Source organism: Peromyscus leucopus, chromosome 7 (genome assembly GCF_004664715.2).
Source record: "Peromyscus leucopus breed LL Stock chromosome 7, UCI_PerLeu_2.1, whole genome shotgun sequence".
In the NCBI taxonomy this organism is placed as follows: Eukaryota; Metazoa; Chordata; class Mammalia; order Rodentia; family Cricetidae; genus Peromyscus; species Peromyscus leucopus.
The window spans coordinates 10,441,733-10,457,009 of record NC_051069.1 but is presented as its reverse complement, the minus strand read 5'-3'; the positions used below and the strand labels follow the sequence as shown (position 1 = coordinate 10,457,009).

The following is a 15,277-nucleotide window of genomic DNA, read 5'->3' as shown; positions in this document are numbered from 1 at the left end:
AGGTACATGGACCATACTCTGAATGGACTTAGGATTCCTTAAAACCTAGGCTTTGATAATTGACCTAGAAGCAGAAACTCCAGGAGTATCTTTGCTCAAACTCACGTTTGCCAATGCTGCCTTCGGGCCTCACAGGAGCCCCTACCACTTCCCCTTTCCCTGACGAGCTTGTTTGTATCACTTGTGCCAGGCACTGGGTGGTACTGGGAATTTGTCCATGCTCTCAGCAGCTGGCATCATGGAAACCACAGGTGTTTGACCAGGAAGGGCCCCTGGGAATTGTTCCCACCCACTTATTGTACAGATAGGGAAAATATTGCCCAGTGCAGAAAAGTGACATGCAGGGTTTCTCACATTGGGGCCAGAATGGGATCCAAACCCTCACCTGCCCAGGGTCCTGGGCACAGTTCCCCTACAGTCTTCTCATGCTCCCCACTTAAGCTTGCACTAGTTCCTCGGGCTCCCTGAGTTACCTGTGACATCCCCTTGGCAAACTGACAACCCTCTTCTCAGAGAGGCCTGGCTTGGTGAGGGAGTACTGGTGTACTCAGTTCCTCTGTCCTTAGACCCAGAAAATCCCCATCTTTTGGCTTCTCCACAACACTGGCTCAGTGTCCTTGGGCACAGCACTCATTGTTCCACCAATAGAGTAATAGGACCTAGGGAGTCAAACACATGGGCCAGTATCTTGCGGACTATGCAGTGCCATTCCAATGTAAGACACTAGTCTTCCCAGACCCCAACACAAGATTGGATACTGAACAGACATGGTCTTATATAGCACAGACTGGCCTTGAATTCCCTATGTAGCCAAGGTTAACTTTGAACTTCTGACCTTCCCCCACTTCCCATGTGCTAGGATTACAGACATGTGCTACTGCCCCCAGCTTATGTAGTGCTTATGACCACATCCAGGGCTCCATGCATTCTAGGTAAACACCCTACCAAGTGAGCTACACCCTAGTGTAGACCTCTCCTCAGATAGGGTCTTGCTGTGTATCTCAGCCTGGGCTGGAACTCTTGATAATCCTCCTGCCTCATCCTCTGAGTGGTAGAATTATAGATATGAGCCACTATACTTGGCCATAGCAAATACCTTTTGAATAGCTGTAGGAAGTAGTTCATTAAAAAAAAAATTGTGATTTGTGATGTGTGTGTGTGTGTGTGTGTGTGTGTGTGTGTGTGTACAAGTGCACAAGAGTGCCGTGTCAAATGTGTGGAGGTCAGAGGACAATTAGAGGGAGTCAGTTCTCTCCTCCTATGACTCAGGTTGTCAGGTTTGGTGGTGGGTCCCTTTTTCCTGCTGAACCATCTCACCAGCCCCAGAACACTAGTTCTGAATTGGGGGTGATTCTGATACCCCCAGAGGTGCTGAGGAACATCAGGGGGCATTTTTGTCTGTCAAAACCAGGTGGAAATTGCTGATGTTAGGCCAGGGACACTGATGAGCACTCGTAGGTGTACAGGGCAGCCCCCACAGCAAAGCACTGTTGGTCCCACGATATCCTAAGTGCCAGATGAACGGAACATGGCAGGAGAACTGTACAGAGATAGCTGTCATCCCAGAAAGACAAAGGAGCCGTGCGTGTGCAACTAACCATAGAGACAAGGTGGTGACTAAGTAGGGTCTCCCTGGGGCTAAATGACATGGCCATGCCTTGGCTTGATAAGTGAAAACATTTTATTTCAATTCTATCCTTGGGAGGCAGCATAAATAATCACAGAAGACCACAAAGGTCAATGGAGAGAAAGAAAGCTCCGGAAGTGTGGAGGAGGTGATGAGAGCTGGCAGTCTAGCAGTGGTGGTGCGGGAGGAGAAGCCGCTTCGGCAGGCTGGGAGCAGGAACCATCGCTGGGTGGAGAGGAGAGGCCCTAAGACTGTGGAATCTTACCTTCCGGCTCCCCAGCAGGGCCTCTGGGGTTGGGAAGTTTTGCAGGGTGGCCACAGAAAGGGCAAGCAAGGAGTGTCCTGTGTGTAGCAGATCCCAGGCCACGACAGAGATGCCCACATCTCCTCTGCCCAAGTGGCGGCGGCGACTGTCGTGACATCAGTGCTTCTGAGCTCCGTGTGGTAGGTGGGGAATGGAAAGAGGGAGGGGAGAGGGGATAAAGCCAGCCTGCAGAAGACCTGAGGGGGATGTAGCCTCTCAGAGCGGCGTGCCTGAGGGCCACTTCCCTGTTTCTGTCACGGTAAAGTAGGGCAGATGCACGAGCCGGTGAGATCCATGTGTCACAAAACTGGGTAAACTTCAAAGTGCTATGTGGATGGAGTGGCTGTGGTCGTTCTGCGTGTGTAAGGCTGAAAGTGGCTGAGAGAGCAGGGATGGAGTGGGAAGGGGAAGGCGGAGGGAGATACAGGCAGACGGCATCCCTGGAAGCCATCAGGCCCTTGCTCTGCCTGCCCTAGGGCCAAGCTCTACCCTTCTCAGCCTCAGCGTCCAGGAAGAGGCCTCATCTCAGACGGAGCCCCCTGGGAGAGGGGGTGAGAGCAAAGAGTACAGGCCAGGAGGGTCCAGGGGCACTGAGTGTGAGGGGCCGCAACCGGGCAGTATGGCGTGTTGGCACTACTGGTGTTGGGCAGAGAGTAGAAATGGCTTCCAGGTCTCATTCTGGGGGAGCCCACACAGGGGTTGGCATCTCAGTAGACAAGGAAAGGCCCTGGCCAGGGCGTCTGGATGCCAAGGGTACTTGGCCTGCTGCTGCCCCTCTGGGTGATTTTGAAAGTTGAAACCTGATGGTAACCCTCAGTTCTGTGATTTGACAAGTGGGGCCACTAATCCCTACCCTGCCTGGATCACAAATGAAACAGGAAAGGGGTGTAAAGGAGCTTTGAAGAGAACCACGGGGAAGGCAAGGGGTCATTATGGCCTTGGACAGCGTCCTCTTCATCCCTGAAGACAAGGGGGGTCGGGGAGAGTTCAGAAAGAAAAGGACGGGCTGCCAGGTGCTCACCACTGGGTGAGATGAGCAGGGCTTGCGGGGCAGCTGGGAGCAGAATGAGGTGGGAGGTGGGCAGGGCACTCACTCCACCCTCCATCCAGCCTCACTGTGCTTCAGAAGTGATGCTGAGACCGGGAGCAGCTAATCCCTGCGTAGGTAGGTCCTGGCAGCCCCTCTGCAGGGGACAGATTCAAGTTCTAAGTCAGGCCGTAATCCTGCTCTCTCCTTCCCTTGGAGGGCATCCTGAAGGGAGCCAAGAGGAAGCCTGGCTCCCGGGGTTGCAGGGAAAGAGGCTGCCAGTCAAGGGTGGGCTTCTCCAGGAGAGGCAGGGGGACTGGTATTAGCATGAAGTCAGGAGGTCAAAGGTCAGCTTCCAGTTCTTGAGGTGGTAGGTAGGGTCTACCGGCCGGTCCCCAGCTCCAGTCCAGGCCCTGTCTCTGGGCTCAATAGATAAGGGGCAGTTTAGGGACCAGTAGAAACAACGGGAGGTTGGCTTGGAAGACAGCCCCCGGAGGGGCTAACAGTTCTTAGGGTTGTTGCGCAGGTTTTTCAGTTCCAGCTGGAGCTGACGGAGGCGTATGTCCTTCTGGGCCAGCTCCTCCTTCAACCTCCGGATCTCGTCCTGCTGCCTGAAGAACATCCTGAGGAGCTGGGGTGGAGCAAGGGGTGCAGGGAGAGAGCAGGTGAGGAGGACTTGGGTGCACCAGGGCTCTCAGACATGCCGCCCCACCCAGGCCTGCCCTGCCCGTTCACCTTCTGCATGCCTCCTGCCACCCTGGGACAGCCAGCCCAGCATTCCCTGCCACTATGCTCCAGGCTCATCCCTCCAGAGCTCCTATCTACCCCTGAAGCGAGACGAGAAAGCCCACTGGCCAAGCAGACCTGCCCGAGGGAGGCCAGTTTCTGCCATCCCAAGCTTGCCCCTTGACGGGTCTGAACCCGAAGCCTTTGTTTGAGACAGGGTCTTATTCTGCAGCCCACTGTCATACAGCAGAGGCTGGCTTCGAACTCCTGACCCTCCTGCCTCCACTTCCCCTTCTTTTCTTTCTTCTCTCTTTTCCCTCCCTCGCTCCCTCCCTTCTTCTTGCCTTCCTTTTCTTCTTTCTTGTAGTTCAGGTTGGCTACATTCAAACTTGCTATGTGGTAGAGGATGGCTTGCATTCCATGCACTCCTGCTTCTGCCTCCTGAGTGTGAGTGCTGGGGTTATAGAGAGAGGTATATACCACCCCGCCCAGGCTCTTAATGATTTTTTTTTTTTTTTTTTTTACCACGACGCCCAGCTTAGACTTTTTCTTTTTAAGACAAGGTCATAGCCAGCTGACCTCAAACTCACTAAGTAGCTGAGCATGACCTTGAACTCAGGATCTTCCTGTCTCTTCCAGGTGCTAGGATTATAAGCTTGTGTCTCGGTTTTTGCAGTTGCAGTGTAGGGGGTGATTGAACCCAGGGCCTCATGCAAGGCTTAGGTAAGCATTCTCCCAAGTGAGCTGCATACTCAGCTCCTCTTCTCCTCTTGAGGAAACTGAGGGTACAGAATGGTGCTTAGCCTTGGCCACGGTGGCAATGGTGGTAGTGGCGGTGGCGGTAGTGGTGTGTGTATGTACAGAGCTCAGGGCATGCTGGGAAAGTGCCGTACCACTGAGCGGTTGCCCTAGTCCTAGAATCTTGTTTAAAACATGAGACTGTGACTGCAATACCAAAGTCTGGGCAGTGGTTCAGTTCCTGGCAAACATGGATGGGCAAAGCATTGGTATTTTGGCAGCCCCTCATGCAGTCGACTCCCTGGATCTACCAGATTCTCGTGGCTTCAGTGAAATATTCTAAGAGACGCCCACAAAACAATGAGTGGGAAGCAGGCTGCTGGGGAGCCCCTGCACTTGAGCATGCCATGAGGAACAGCCAGTAAGCTGCATTTCCCCATGGTCTCTGCTTCCGTTCCTGCTTCTAAGTTCCTGCTTGAAGTTCTGCCCTGACTTCCCCTAGCCATGGCATGTGATGTAGAAGTGGAAGTTGAATCAACTCATTCCTCTCCAACTCACTTTTGGACACAGTGACTTATCAGAGCCATGGAAAGCGAACTAGGACTCCACAGCCACTATGGTGTGAGACTCCAGCATGAATTCCATTTGATACTGCATGTACTTTTGTCATTTAATTACATATAATGTACACTGATGAGATGAGTACAAAGAATTGCCATTTCTCTCTCTCTCTCTCTCTCTCTCTATATATATATATATATATATATATATATATATATATATAATATATATATAAAACCAAACAAGTAGAAAGTCTTGCTAAAGTCGATGCTTAAACAATTGTGGCAGAATCCAGAGTAAGGTTGATGTATGAGACTGTTTATAGTGGCCTTCCAACTATATGCACTTGTCAAAAATCACAGACCTGAGGCTGGGGGTGGAGCTCACTAGGTAGAGCACTTGCCCAGCATGCACACAGCTTTGGGTTTGATACCCAGCACCGTATAAATCAGATGTGGAGTCACATGCCTAAAATCACAGCAACCAAGAGACAGAGAAGGATGAGAACTTCCAGATGACCCTTGGCTAAACAGTGAGTTTGAGGGCAGCCAGGGCTACAGGAAACCCTGTCACAAAATGAAACAAGACACCCTCATATAGATACATATCAAAGAATGAATTGTCTGCCTCCTCGTACCTGCCTCAAAAGTAGTTTGGGGGCTAGTGGTGGAGCACTTGTAATCCCAGTGCTGGCAGAGGCGGGAGGATGGAGAGTTGGAGCTTGGCCTGGGTTGTTCAAGGAGATCCCTTCTCTGAACTATTGAATGAGTGCATATATTTTATGTTTCCAACAAAAGTCAATGGTTTAAAGAATTCACCACTTACTTGGTCATGGTGGTGCAAGCCTTTAATCCAAGCTCTTAGGAGGTAGAGGCAGGCAGATCTCTCAGAGTTCAAGACCAGCCTGGTCTACATGGTGAGTTCCAGGAAAGCCAAGGCTATACAGAGAAGTCTTGTCTCAAACAAACAAACAAGCAAGCAAACAAACAAGAATGCCTCACTTCTATGATTCCCTCCTTTCATTGATTTTCCTTGTTTTAAAATTAATTAATTAATAATGTTATTGGGTGGGGGTTGCTGAGGCAGGGTCCCATTATATATAGCACAGGCTAGCCTGGGATTTGAGCTACTCCTGCCTAAACCCCTTGAGTGCTGGGGCTACAGGCTTGTAGCCCAGGCTAGCTTTGAACTCAAGTCAGTCCCACTGCCTTGTCCTCCCAACTTCTGGTATTACATGCATGCACCACCATGCCCACTTCAAAACATGGCTTTTGGGGTACAGTTCACAGACCCTCACACCCACACATTTTCAGTAAAGTTACTGAGATATCCAACCATGTGCCATTCCCTCCCTCCCTCTCTTTTTCTCTCTCTCTCTCTCTCTCTCTCTTTCTCGCTCTCTTTGTCCTGTTTTTGAGATAGAGTCTTATTCTGTAGCCTAGTCTGGCCCAGAATTCACTATGTAGTCCAGGCTGATCTCAAACTCATGGCAATCCTCCTGCCTCAGCTTCTTGAGTGCTGGGATTTCAAGCACGTACCAGCACGCCCTGCTTACGAGTTATCTCCTTGTCCTTACTTAGGTCTCCGTGTTTTCCTTTCATGCCTCTCTTTCTTGTTGGTTGCTTCCGAGCTTTTGGAATGACTACAGCCATAGTAAAGGCGGATCTGCAGGGCCTGACTTACTTCTTCCCAAGATGGGAGAGGCACAGCTTTGCTATGGGAGGATAGTGGACTCTGCCTCACCTGAGCAGAGAACCTGTGAATGTTTCCCCGTCCTCAGTTCCATCCAGATGGACATCCTGGTAGCTGGATGTCACTCCATTAATCCCCTCCAGCCCTCCCTCTCCACCCTCAGGGCTGAGACAGAGCTCCACCTCTCACTGCTGCTCACCTGGGCAATCTCAGCAACCCATGTTTCTACCTCCAAAAGGCAGAGTACTTAACGTTTTAAAAACCGAATATTAAATATAAACGAAACTAGGAAACGTAGCACCAGGAACTCCCTAGTACCTCATCCAGCTTCACCCCTGCTCCAACTCTCTATCACTGCCCTGCACTGCCTCCTCCTGGAGGTTATTTTGAAAAGAACCCTGTTTATCACAGGACTTCATCCATTCTAGAAATCTCCCACAGTGGCACACGACCCCACATCCCTTTCTCTCCCTCTCCCAGGTATCTAGCTCAGGCTGGCTTCTACCTCAAAAGCACTCGGATTATAGGTGTCTATCACCATGCCAGTTTATATGGTACTGGGTATTGAACCTGGGTCCCTGAGCATGCTGGACAAGCATTTCACCCACTCAGCCCCAGCCCCAGCCCACATAATCAGATTTCATGCCTGTGACCAAATGCCTGTCTAATTTTAAGGCAATCCCTGAGGTCGAGTGCAGTCTAACTTTTATTAATGGTGGTGACAGCCCACCTTTGTGGACCAGCAGCCTAGTCTAAGTTGCTATTCTCTTCCCTCGAGACTGAACTGGACCTAACAGTGTCAAGCAAACAGGAGCGATGATGTGTCTTCCCCGGATTAGTTACAGAACTGTTTCGGCCTCCATCTTGGACTCTTCTTACGCTGCGGGAGGCTGGCTGCCAGGATGAAAGCTAGCATGTAGCGAAATCCACATGGCGAGGACAGTGAGGACTCAGGCCCTCAGCGTGACAGCAGCCATGGGAATAAATGAATATCCAAGCAGGTCCTCCCTTAGCCGGGACCTGGCATGTGACTGCAGGCCCAGCTGATAGAGCTGCAGCTCCATGAGTGACTTGAACCACAGGCACCCGCAGATGCTGTGAGCTGACAAACCTTTGTCAGGCATTGGGCTTTGAGTGCACCCTCGAGGATGGTGTGTTTTAACGCGGTTTCCGACCGGTGGTGCCGTTGGGAAAAGGCTGTGGAACCTTTAGGAGGCAATGCCTCCCTGGATGAAGGAGGCCACTAGGGTGAGGTTAGAAGTTTTATAGCCCCTGCTTCACTTCCTGTTCACTCTCTGCTTCCTGACTGTGGAGGTGATGTGGCCAGATGCCTCCCACTAATGCTGCCATGACTTCCCTGCCATCATGGACTGTAGCCCCTCGAACTGTAAGCCCAAGTAAACACTCTCCGCTTGCCCCTTCAGGTGTTTTGGTCCCAACAATGAGAAAAGTAACTAATACATGGGGTGAAGTAAATATGCTCTGGGGTAATTTATTACATAACAATACAGAGCCTAACACAGCCAGCCTCTTTGAGCACCTAGCATGAGCTGTGAAGACCACTGGGTACTTGTGCATGATCTCTTAAATGTCACAGCTGTTGGAAAAGTCAGGAAACTCACTCAGTTCCAGCCAGAAAATTGCAGAGCCAGTATCCACACACAGATGGGCCATACAACCAATCAATCACTCTTCCAGCTGCATCAGGCCAAGGGCCTGGCACAGAGCAGGCATCCCATAACTACCAGCTGAGCTGAGCTCTGTTGGCATGTGGGCCTGGGGGGTATAGACTGAATGGAGATGACTTCAGAGGGCATGGTCAAGAACGGCTCAGCTCCAGCTCTCCCAGAATGGGCTTGCATCCCTTCTAGACGGTACAAAGAGCCTTTCATAGACCTCCAGCCTCTTCCACCGAGGCAGGAAACACCACAGACCATCAAGCAGGAAGGCAAGGCGGGCTCTGATGATGAGGCCTAGCTGGATCCTGTTTGTTGGTAATTTACAATCCTCATAGCAACACCTGACAGTAACACCCCATGGTGGATTCATGAGGAGATGTTCAACCCTCGTGTCGGTGAATTTGAGGTTGGAGGGGCACAGACCTTTCAGACTTCTCAGACTCTATTCACTGAGGTCAGAGGCAAAGCAAGCCAACCACACACTACTTACAGAATTTGCCACTGGAAGAAAAATGCCCCAGAATAGAGCCGGCTTCCAAGCCCGAAGCTCATAGTGGTAACAGGAAGGCCCGGCTCTTCCTGAGCTGCGGGAGAGACCCTGCACCTTACCTCGTTTTCTGTCCTGGGTGGAACATTTTCTAATAAATCTATGCCATTCACAACAACACTCTTCTTTTCTCGGATGGGGGCCTTAAACACCACTTTTGAAGACTTCTTATAGCCTTCCTTCAAAGACATCAGCACAGGATCTAGGAAGGCAAGGGAGGCAGAGTCATATAACAGGTCGGACTGTAGAGTGAGGGAGCCTCACTGCATTGAGCTGGCTGTGTGGGAGGGAGGGGACATCTGGACGGTGGGGGGGGGGTCATGCAGAGGAGGCTGGGGAGTAGGGAGGGCTCTTCTGTGGCGCCTGCCTGCTGAGGTACCTCGGTTGATGCCTCCCAGCCACTCATCTGGGGTCAGAGCTGGCTCCGTGCCTGGGGTCATGGGGTAAATGTCTTCTTGGTAGGAATCTGACTGCATGAAGGAGGAAGAAGAGAAAGGATATCTGGGGACTGCTGAGAAAGCCCTTGCCACCCAGCCAGGCACACCTCTGGGCTGTCACCACCCTCCTCAGGCCTCCCATCTAGAAATGTCCCCTTTCAAGTAAACCAACCCAGCCCCACTCACCCTCCGGGGCACAATCATGGAGATAGGTTCAATCAGGCCCTTGAGTGTCACCAGCTTGTAGAAACGGAACACCTCACAGGCGGACACATCCAACCCATGCTTGGGCATGACGCCTACGGAGAGATGCATGACATTGGGGAGATCTCTCTGTCCCTGCTTACTGCCTGATGTTCTCAGGAAGAAAGCAGGGCAACGATCCATCCAGAGGACAGAGGGTGGCCATGATGTCTGGAGTCAGCCTTTGACTCTAGATGGTCACTAGTCAGCCTCTACTGGTCACTACTTTCTTTTGTGTGGGGGTGGGGTGTGGGGGTGGCATGGTCAGAGTCAAGGTCACGTATCTCAGGCTGGCCTCAAACTCAACATATAAAGGTGTAGCAAGGCTGCAGGGCCAGGACCTTCTGGGGTGACCTGTCTTCCCTAAGCCCTAGGTCTCAGTCAGCAGAGGACACAATGGAGGGCAAAGCCATCCCCCACTCATTCAGAGGTTTCAATACAGCCTAAGAGAGGGCGCCCGTTGTTTATCTCCTAGAACCAGCAGCACGTGTGTGTTTCACTAGCCATGATGTCCCTAACAGCTTTATCTCCTGAACAGACGGAGGCGGGGCAGCAGAGTGCTAAGCACTCAGCCTGGGGGTCCACAAACTGGTTTTGAACTGGCACTCTTTTTCCACTCAGGAGTCCTCGGGTGAGTCACTAACTCTGAACTTTTTGGTTCTTCAAGCAGAAACAGCCTTGTGTGAGGTCATCAGAGAATGAGGCACAAAGGTGATTGGCACTCGTCTGGCAGCATGCCAGGGGCAGGCAGCACACGCGTCTCTCCTGTAATGTGTGAGTGAGGGTCTAGGTCTTTCCCACTGGAGAGGAAGCTGCTCTTCCAAACGAATTCTAGAATGCCCTCCCTCCCACGTAGCTCTCTTTCTCTCTTTTTCTTCACTGAGACAGGGTCTCGGCTCACAGCCCCTAATCTGACCTTGAACTTCACAGTCTTCTGCTCCCCTCTTTGAGTTCTGGGGTCCTGGGAAAATGGTGAACTTCTGCCTGCTGTGCTGGGCCTGGCCAGGGCTGCAGCTTTGGGGCTGGAGTCCTGGCTTCCAAGCCACCGAGCCACCTCGTACCATGCGAGCCCCACTGTGGAGTGAGTCTCTCCATCGGCAGCTGGGGAAGAAGACCCAGAGCCGGTGCCCTGCAGGCTGCTGCTGGGCAGAGATGGCCAAGCTAGTGCCATGAGTGACAGCGGGCTACAGGGGCAGCTGACCAGCTGAAGCAGCCTCTGTGGGTCCCATTCCCACTTGCCCTTTGGAGTCTGACTACTGTGTAAAAGGGATTATGACGCACAAGCCAAAGCCGTCTCCCGTTCCGCACAGAGCAGCCCCGCAGCCTCTTTGAATGCTGGGATCATAGCAATCCCCCTCTGGGTCCTTACCTAGGCCTTTCTGTGGGGCTGGGGAGCGGAACTCCATGAGGTAGCTCAGGTAGGGCTTCTCCGTGCTGATCTCATAGTACCGGATGTTTCCATCCCCCTGCGGGTAGCAGAGAGGCAATGAGGATGGAGGGCAGGGTCCAGCAAAGCCAGCCCCAGGGGGCTATGGAGAAGAGCTGCCCGTGTGCCTCAGAGGTGGCCGGAGACCAAGGACCCACACCCCCCTCCCCACAGGAGGATCTGTGGGGACCAAGGAGACCTACAGTTCAGACCTTGGTAGCTCTTCGGGAGGCAAGGGTGGAGGTGGGATGGTGTGTATGTGATATGTATGTATGTGTGCTCATGGTGTGTGTCTGTATGGTGTATGAATGAGATCTGGGTGATATTGTGTGCAGTGTGTATGTGTGTGCATGAGTACAGTGTGGTATGTTTGTGTAGCGTGTATATGCTGGGATGTATAAGTTGGGATGTGTGGTACGCATGTGATATGGCATGTATGTATGGTATGTGTGGCTTGTGTGCACTGTGGTATGCATGTATGGTCTGTGTGACATGTACGTATGGTGTGGTGTGTAGCATATATTGTGGTATGTATGTACAGTACAGTCAGTATGTATGGAATGTATGTGGTAGGTACACTGTTATGTGCAGTGTGGTGTGTGGTGTGATATGTGTGGTGTGGTTGGTTTTATCGTGTACACACAGCCTTTCTGATGAGGCCATATTCAAAGATCTCCTGACAGGCGTTTCACCTTCTGCCCTTGGTCACTGTCTACGTGTCAGGGTTAGATCTTTATTCCTCCATGCCGGCTTGTCCTGTAAGGAGTTCTCAGTCACTGATATTCAGGGAAAATGAGAGAGGTGTGGACGGAGGCGGTGGGAGCCGGGGCTGGGCTGGCTCATGGGAAGCCACAAAGGTTAGGTTCATTTTCTTAGGGGTAAGGCAAGAGTGAAGGTCTAATGGGGACTGGAGCCCCCCACTAACTGGCAGCCCTCCCTCACCCCACTACCTTTCCAGCCAGGTAGAGCATGTGGGTGTCAGCATCATAGAACGGGAAGAGGAGGCCTGAGAGTCCATCAATCTCCTCCTCGATCATCGGCATGGACAGATCCTCCTGTGGGGAGGGGGGTGTGGGTCAGTCTGCATTTAGGAGGAGGGCACGTCTCCTTCCCACATCCCAGCACAGCCCCTTCTTTTGAAGACTTCCCAAGATGCTGAAAAGACATGGGTTGGAAGGAAGGCCACAAGTATCTTGCAGGTGGGCAAGGCACTGTCTGGAAGCCTGTCTGGTCCCAGGCTCCATCTCCCGCCATCTCTGTCCGATCCTTGCCAGTGATGCCATAAGAGGCTGGCTGTGCCAGCAGGGACCTGGCTTTCTGAGGACCCAGCTGGCCACTCCTGCTTCTCACCTCGTGGCCTTCCAGTCCACTCCCACTCTACCCATAGAACCCCGGGAAGCTCTGCTCAGGGCACAGCTAGGATGCGACTGGAAGGACCCGAGGAATGGCTTTCTGTCCTCTGTGTTGCTGAGAACAGAAAATGGGCCTGTCCTCAAGCCACACGGGGCTTTGGCATTCACTTCAGCGCTCAGTGCTGCCTTCCAGGCTGGTCGCTGGCCCATTAGACTGCTCTGGCAGAGGGGGAGGTGGGTGAGGGGACACGGGAGGGGGCTCCACAGGGGTGCTCACCGTCCTACAGACCCAGCCGGAGACCAGCCAGGCCTCCTGGACGGTGCAGCTGGAATATAGGCACGGATACATGCTCATGGGCATGGAGCTGGGGCAGTGGAACTAAGCTGAGCTGTTTGTAACGGGAAAACGATGACTCAGTTGCTTGGGGGTCCTAGGGGCCCCAGAGCATGGTCCAGGTACATATTTAAATGGATGCCCATGTCCAGGGGTTTGTGAGCACCATCTAAGCCCCATCTGAGGTGGCCCTGTCCTGTCCACTCTCCACCCAGGATGGGCCAGGGTGAAGACTTTCAGAAGCACCACTTTCTTGGTCTCTTCCCCCACATGGGCTTCATCCCAGCCCTTTTCTAGTATATTCTCCATCCACCTGCATGGAGGCCCCAGGCACCCAGACCACGGACTTCACTCTACCCTTGCCCCATCTGGAAAGCAGAGGTCCCGGGAGCTCAGATCTAGGCAGCCTGCCCCTCCTGGCCATCCTGCTGCATCCCTGTGGCTGACCTGGTCCCAGAGGGCGATCTGTCTCGTGTTCCACCTGGAGACCCCTGTCGTGAGGAGCCGCTTCATGTTGCCCAGGAACACTACCCGATTCACTCTGTGGTTTTTGCAGTTTGCTTCCTGGTGGGGACAGAGACCATAGGTGAGCCAGGACCTTCAACACGTGGTTCTGTAGAGAGCAGAATGGGATGGCAGTTCCCCCAAGAAACCCATGGAATCAGGAAGCAAGGGTCCTGCATTATCCAGAGCAGCAGCCGGAACAGGGAAGGGCTGGGTTAACCTTCACTATCCCCCTCAGGGGACTGTGTCAAGGACTGTCACCATGGCATTTCTTTTAATCCCACACAACATCTCCTGGAAAGAACCATCCCATCCTCCTGCCTTTGTCTTCAGATGCTGGGATCCCGGGCATGTACCACCATGTACAGTTTCAGACAGTGTCGGGGATCAAACCCAGGTCTTTGTGCATGGTGGGCAAGCTGTCTATCAACTGCTCCTTCTTAACCAAGTACTTCTCTGTCCTCCGTCCTGCCTATCCATATTTTCCACCTTCCAGAGCCGTACGGTTGCCATGTAGTGAGAACTCAAGAAACTGCCATTGGTTATTCCCAAATAGCACTCAGTGCTTTTAATCTGAGACTCAGGGACTAACCTCACCACCAGACTCCCCACGTGGAGCCATCTGTGGACCTGGACCTGTGTGCCGTTTGCCCCAGGATCATCCTGTGCAGGTGGCTGGGCAGTGAGTCCAAAGTCCCCTCCCTCTGTACCCATGATGAGACTTGGTTAACTCCTGGGACTCAGGGCGGAAGCCCCTTGCGGCAGGCTGAAGAATCCCATTAGGAGGAGAGGTCACTGTGCAGGAAAGAGTCCTCTGGTTCCTTTCTACCCATAACAAGTCAGAAGTCTTACAGGCTGAGAACGGCCCTATGCCGACAGGCTGACCAGCAGGTGTGGGTGAGGTGCATGAGCTCCAGCACAACCCCTTCCCCCACAGACCCCCAACACCTCCTCCCCAACAAAATGTAGAGCTCCACCTGCAGCACCCGGCCGGAGCGGGGTTCAATCACACGGAGCTTCTTATCTTTGCACGTGGTGGTGAGCAGGCTGCCGTCTGTGTTGAAGGACATGCAGAGGATCACGTCGGTGTGGCAGTCAATCATTTTCACTGGCTCGCCTATGTCCAGGTTCCAGATGAGGACCTGTGGAGGCAGACATGCGGGAGGTAAAGCGGCGGCGGGGCGGCGGCGGCGGCGGCGGCGGCGGCGGCGGCAGCGGCTGTGGTCCCGGGTGCCTGTCCTCCACCCACCCCAACAGACCCTGGCCGGAGCTGCCTGCACATGGTCTGAACTATGCTGGGAGGCAGGCACACTGTCAAGGGTTCTGTTCAGAGAGGCAGATGCAGCTCAACTACACCCATCTGTTCGTCATCACCCTGACAGGATCTACAAATCACCTAGACGACAAGGCGCTGGGCATGTCTGTGAGGGAGTTTTGGGACTGGGTTAGCTCAGGTGAGAAGCCCTTCCTCACATGGACAGCACCACTCCATGGGCTACAGTTGAATAAAAAGCACCAGCATTCATCTCTCTGCTTCCTGACCACAGACGCAGTGTGAGCAGCGGCCTCATGCTTCCGCTATCATGGCGGACTAGACCTTCCAACGGTGAGCCAAAACAATCCCTTCCTTAAATTGCTTCTTGTTAGGTATTTGGTCACAACAGCCAGAAAAATAACCAACATATGTCTACTGATATCCCCCAACAGGTCCCTGTACCAGTCTTGGTTTCTTCAAGAAACAAGGAGAGACATCCATGACTGGCCCCTGACGACTGGCGTGATCCGGTTTGGGGCTGTAGCCTCCCCTGTACTGCAGCGGGGATTGCTCATTTTTTTCCTACCAGGATGCATGGTCATCTCTTGGTGAGGAAGTTACCAGGCAAAGGATACGGCCATTCTTTTCTAGTCCACAAAACTCCAGAGAAGACAGGAAAGATGCCTTAAGCCCAAGGTCCCCCAGGAAGAAATTGTGCGCAGGAGATTCTCAGTCTTATGCAGAGTGAATGAGTGATTGAAGGAATGGACCAATGCCAGTCAACATTTTTAGGCTATATCCCTTGCTCTCCCCCATCCCTCCTCA

The 15,277-nt window shown here is 52.7% G+C and overlaps 1 protein-coding gene across 2 annotated transcripts in view; it reads right to left on the bottom strand.

Annotated features, from left to right (window-relative positions):
- Positions 1–1,658: 1,658 nt before the first annotated feature.
- Positions 1,659–15,277, bottom strand: part of Coro2b (coronin 2B) — a 112,830-nt gene continuing 99,211 nt past the window's right edge. For both annotated transcript variants that reach the window (XM_028867114.2, XM_037207425.1), the window contains exons 5-12: positions 14,175–14,339; positions 13,141–13,257; positions 11,958–12,062; positions 10,951–11,047; positions 9,525–9,637; positions 9,281–9,371; positions 8,964–9,103; positions 1,659–3,589 (exon numbers count right to left, since the gene is read on the bottom strand). In XM_028867114.2, coding sequence (XP_028722947.1) covers positions 3,458–3,589; positions 8,964–9,103; positions 9,281–9,371; positions 9,525–9,637; positions 10,951–11,047; positions 11,958–12,062; positions 13,141–13,257; positions 14,175–14,339 — 960 coding nt within the window. In that variant the 3' untranslated portion in view covers positions 1,659–3,457. The remainder of the gene's footprint in view (positions 3,590–8,963; positions 9,104–9,280; positions 9,372–9,524; positions 9,638–10,950; positions 11,048–11,957; positions 12,063–13,140; positions 13,258–14,174; positions 14,340–15,277) is intronic.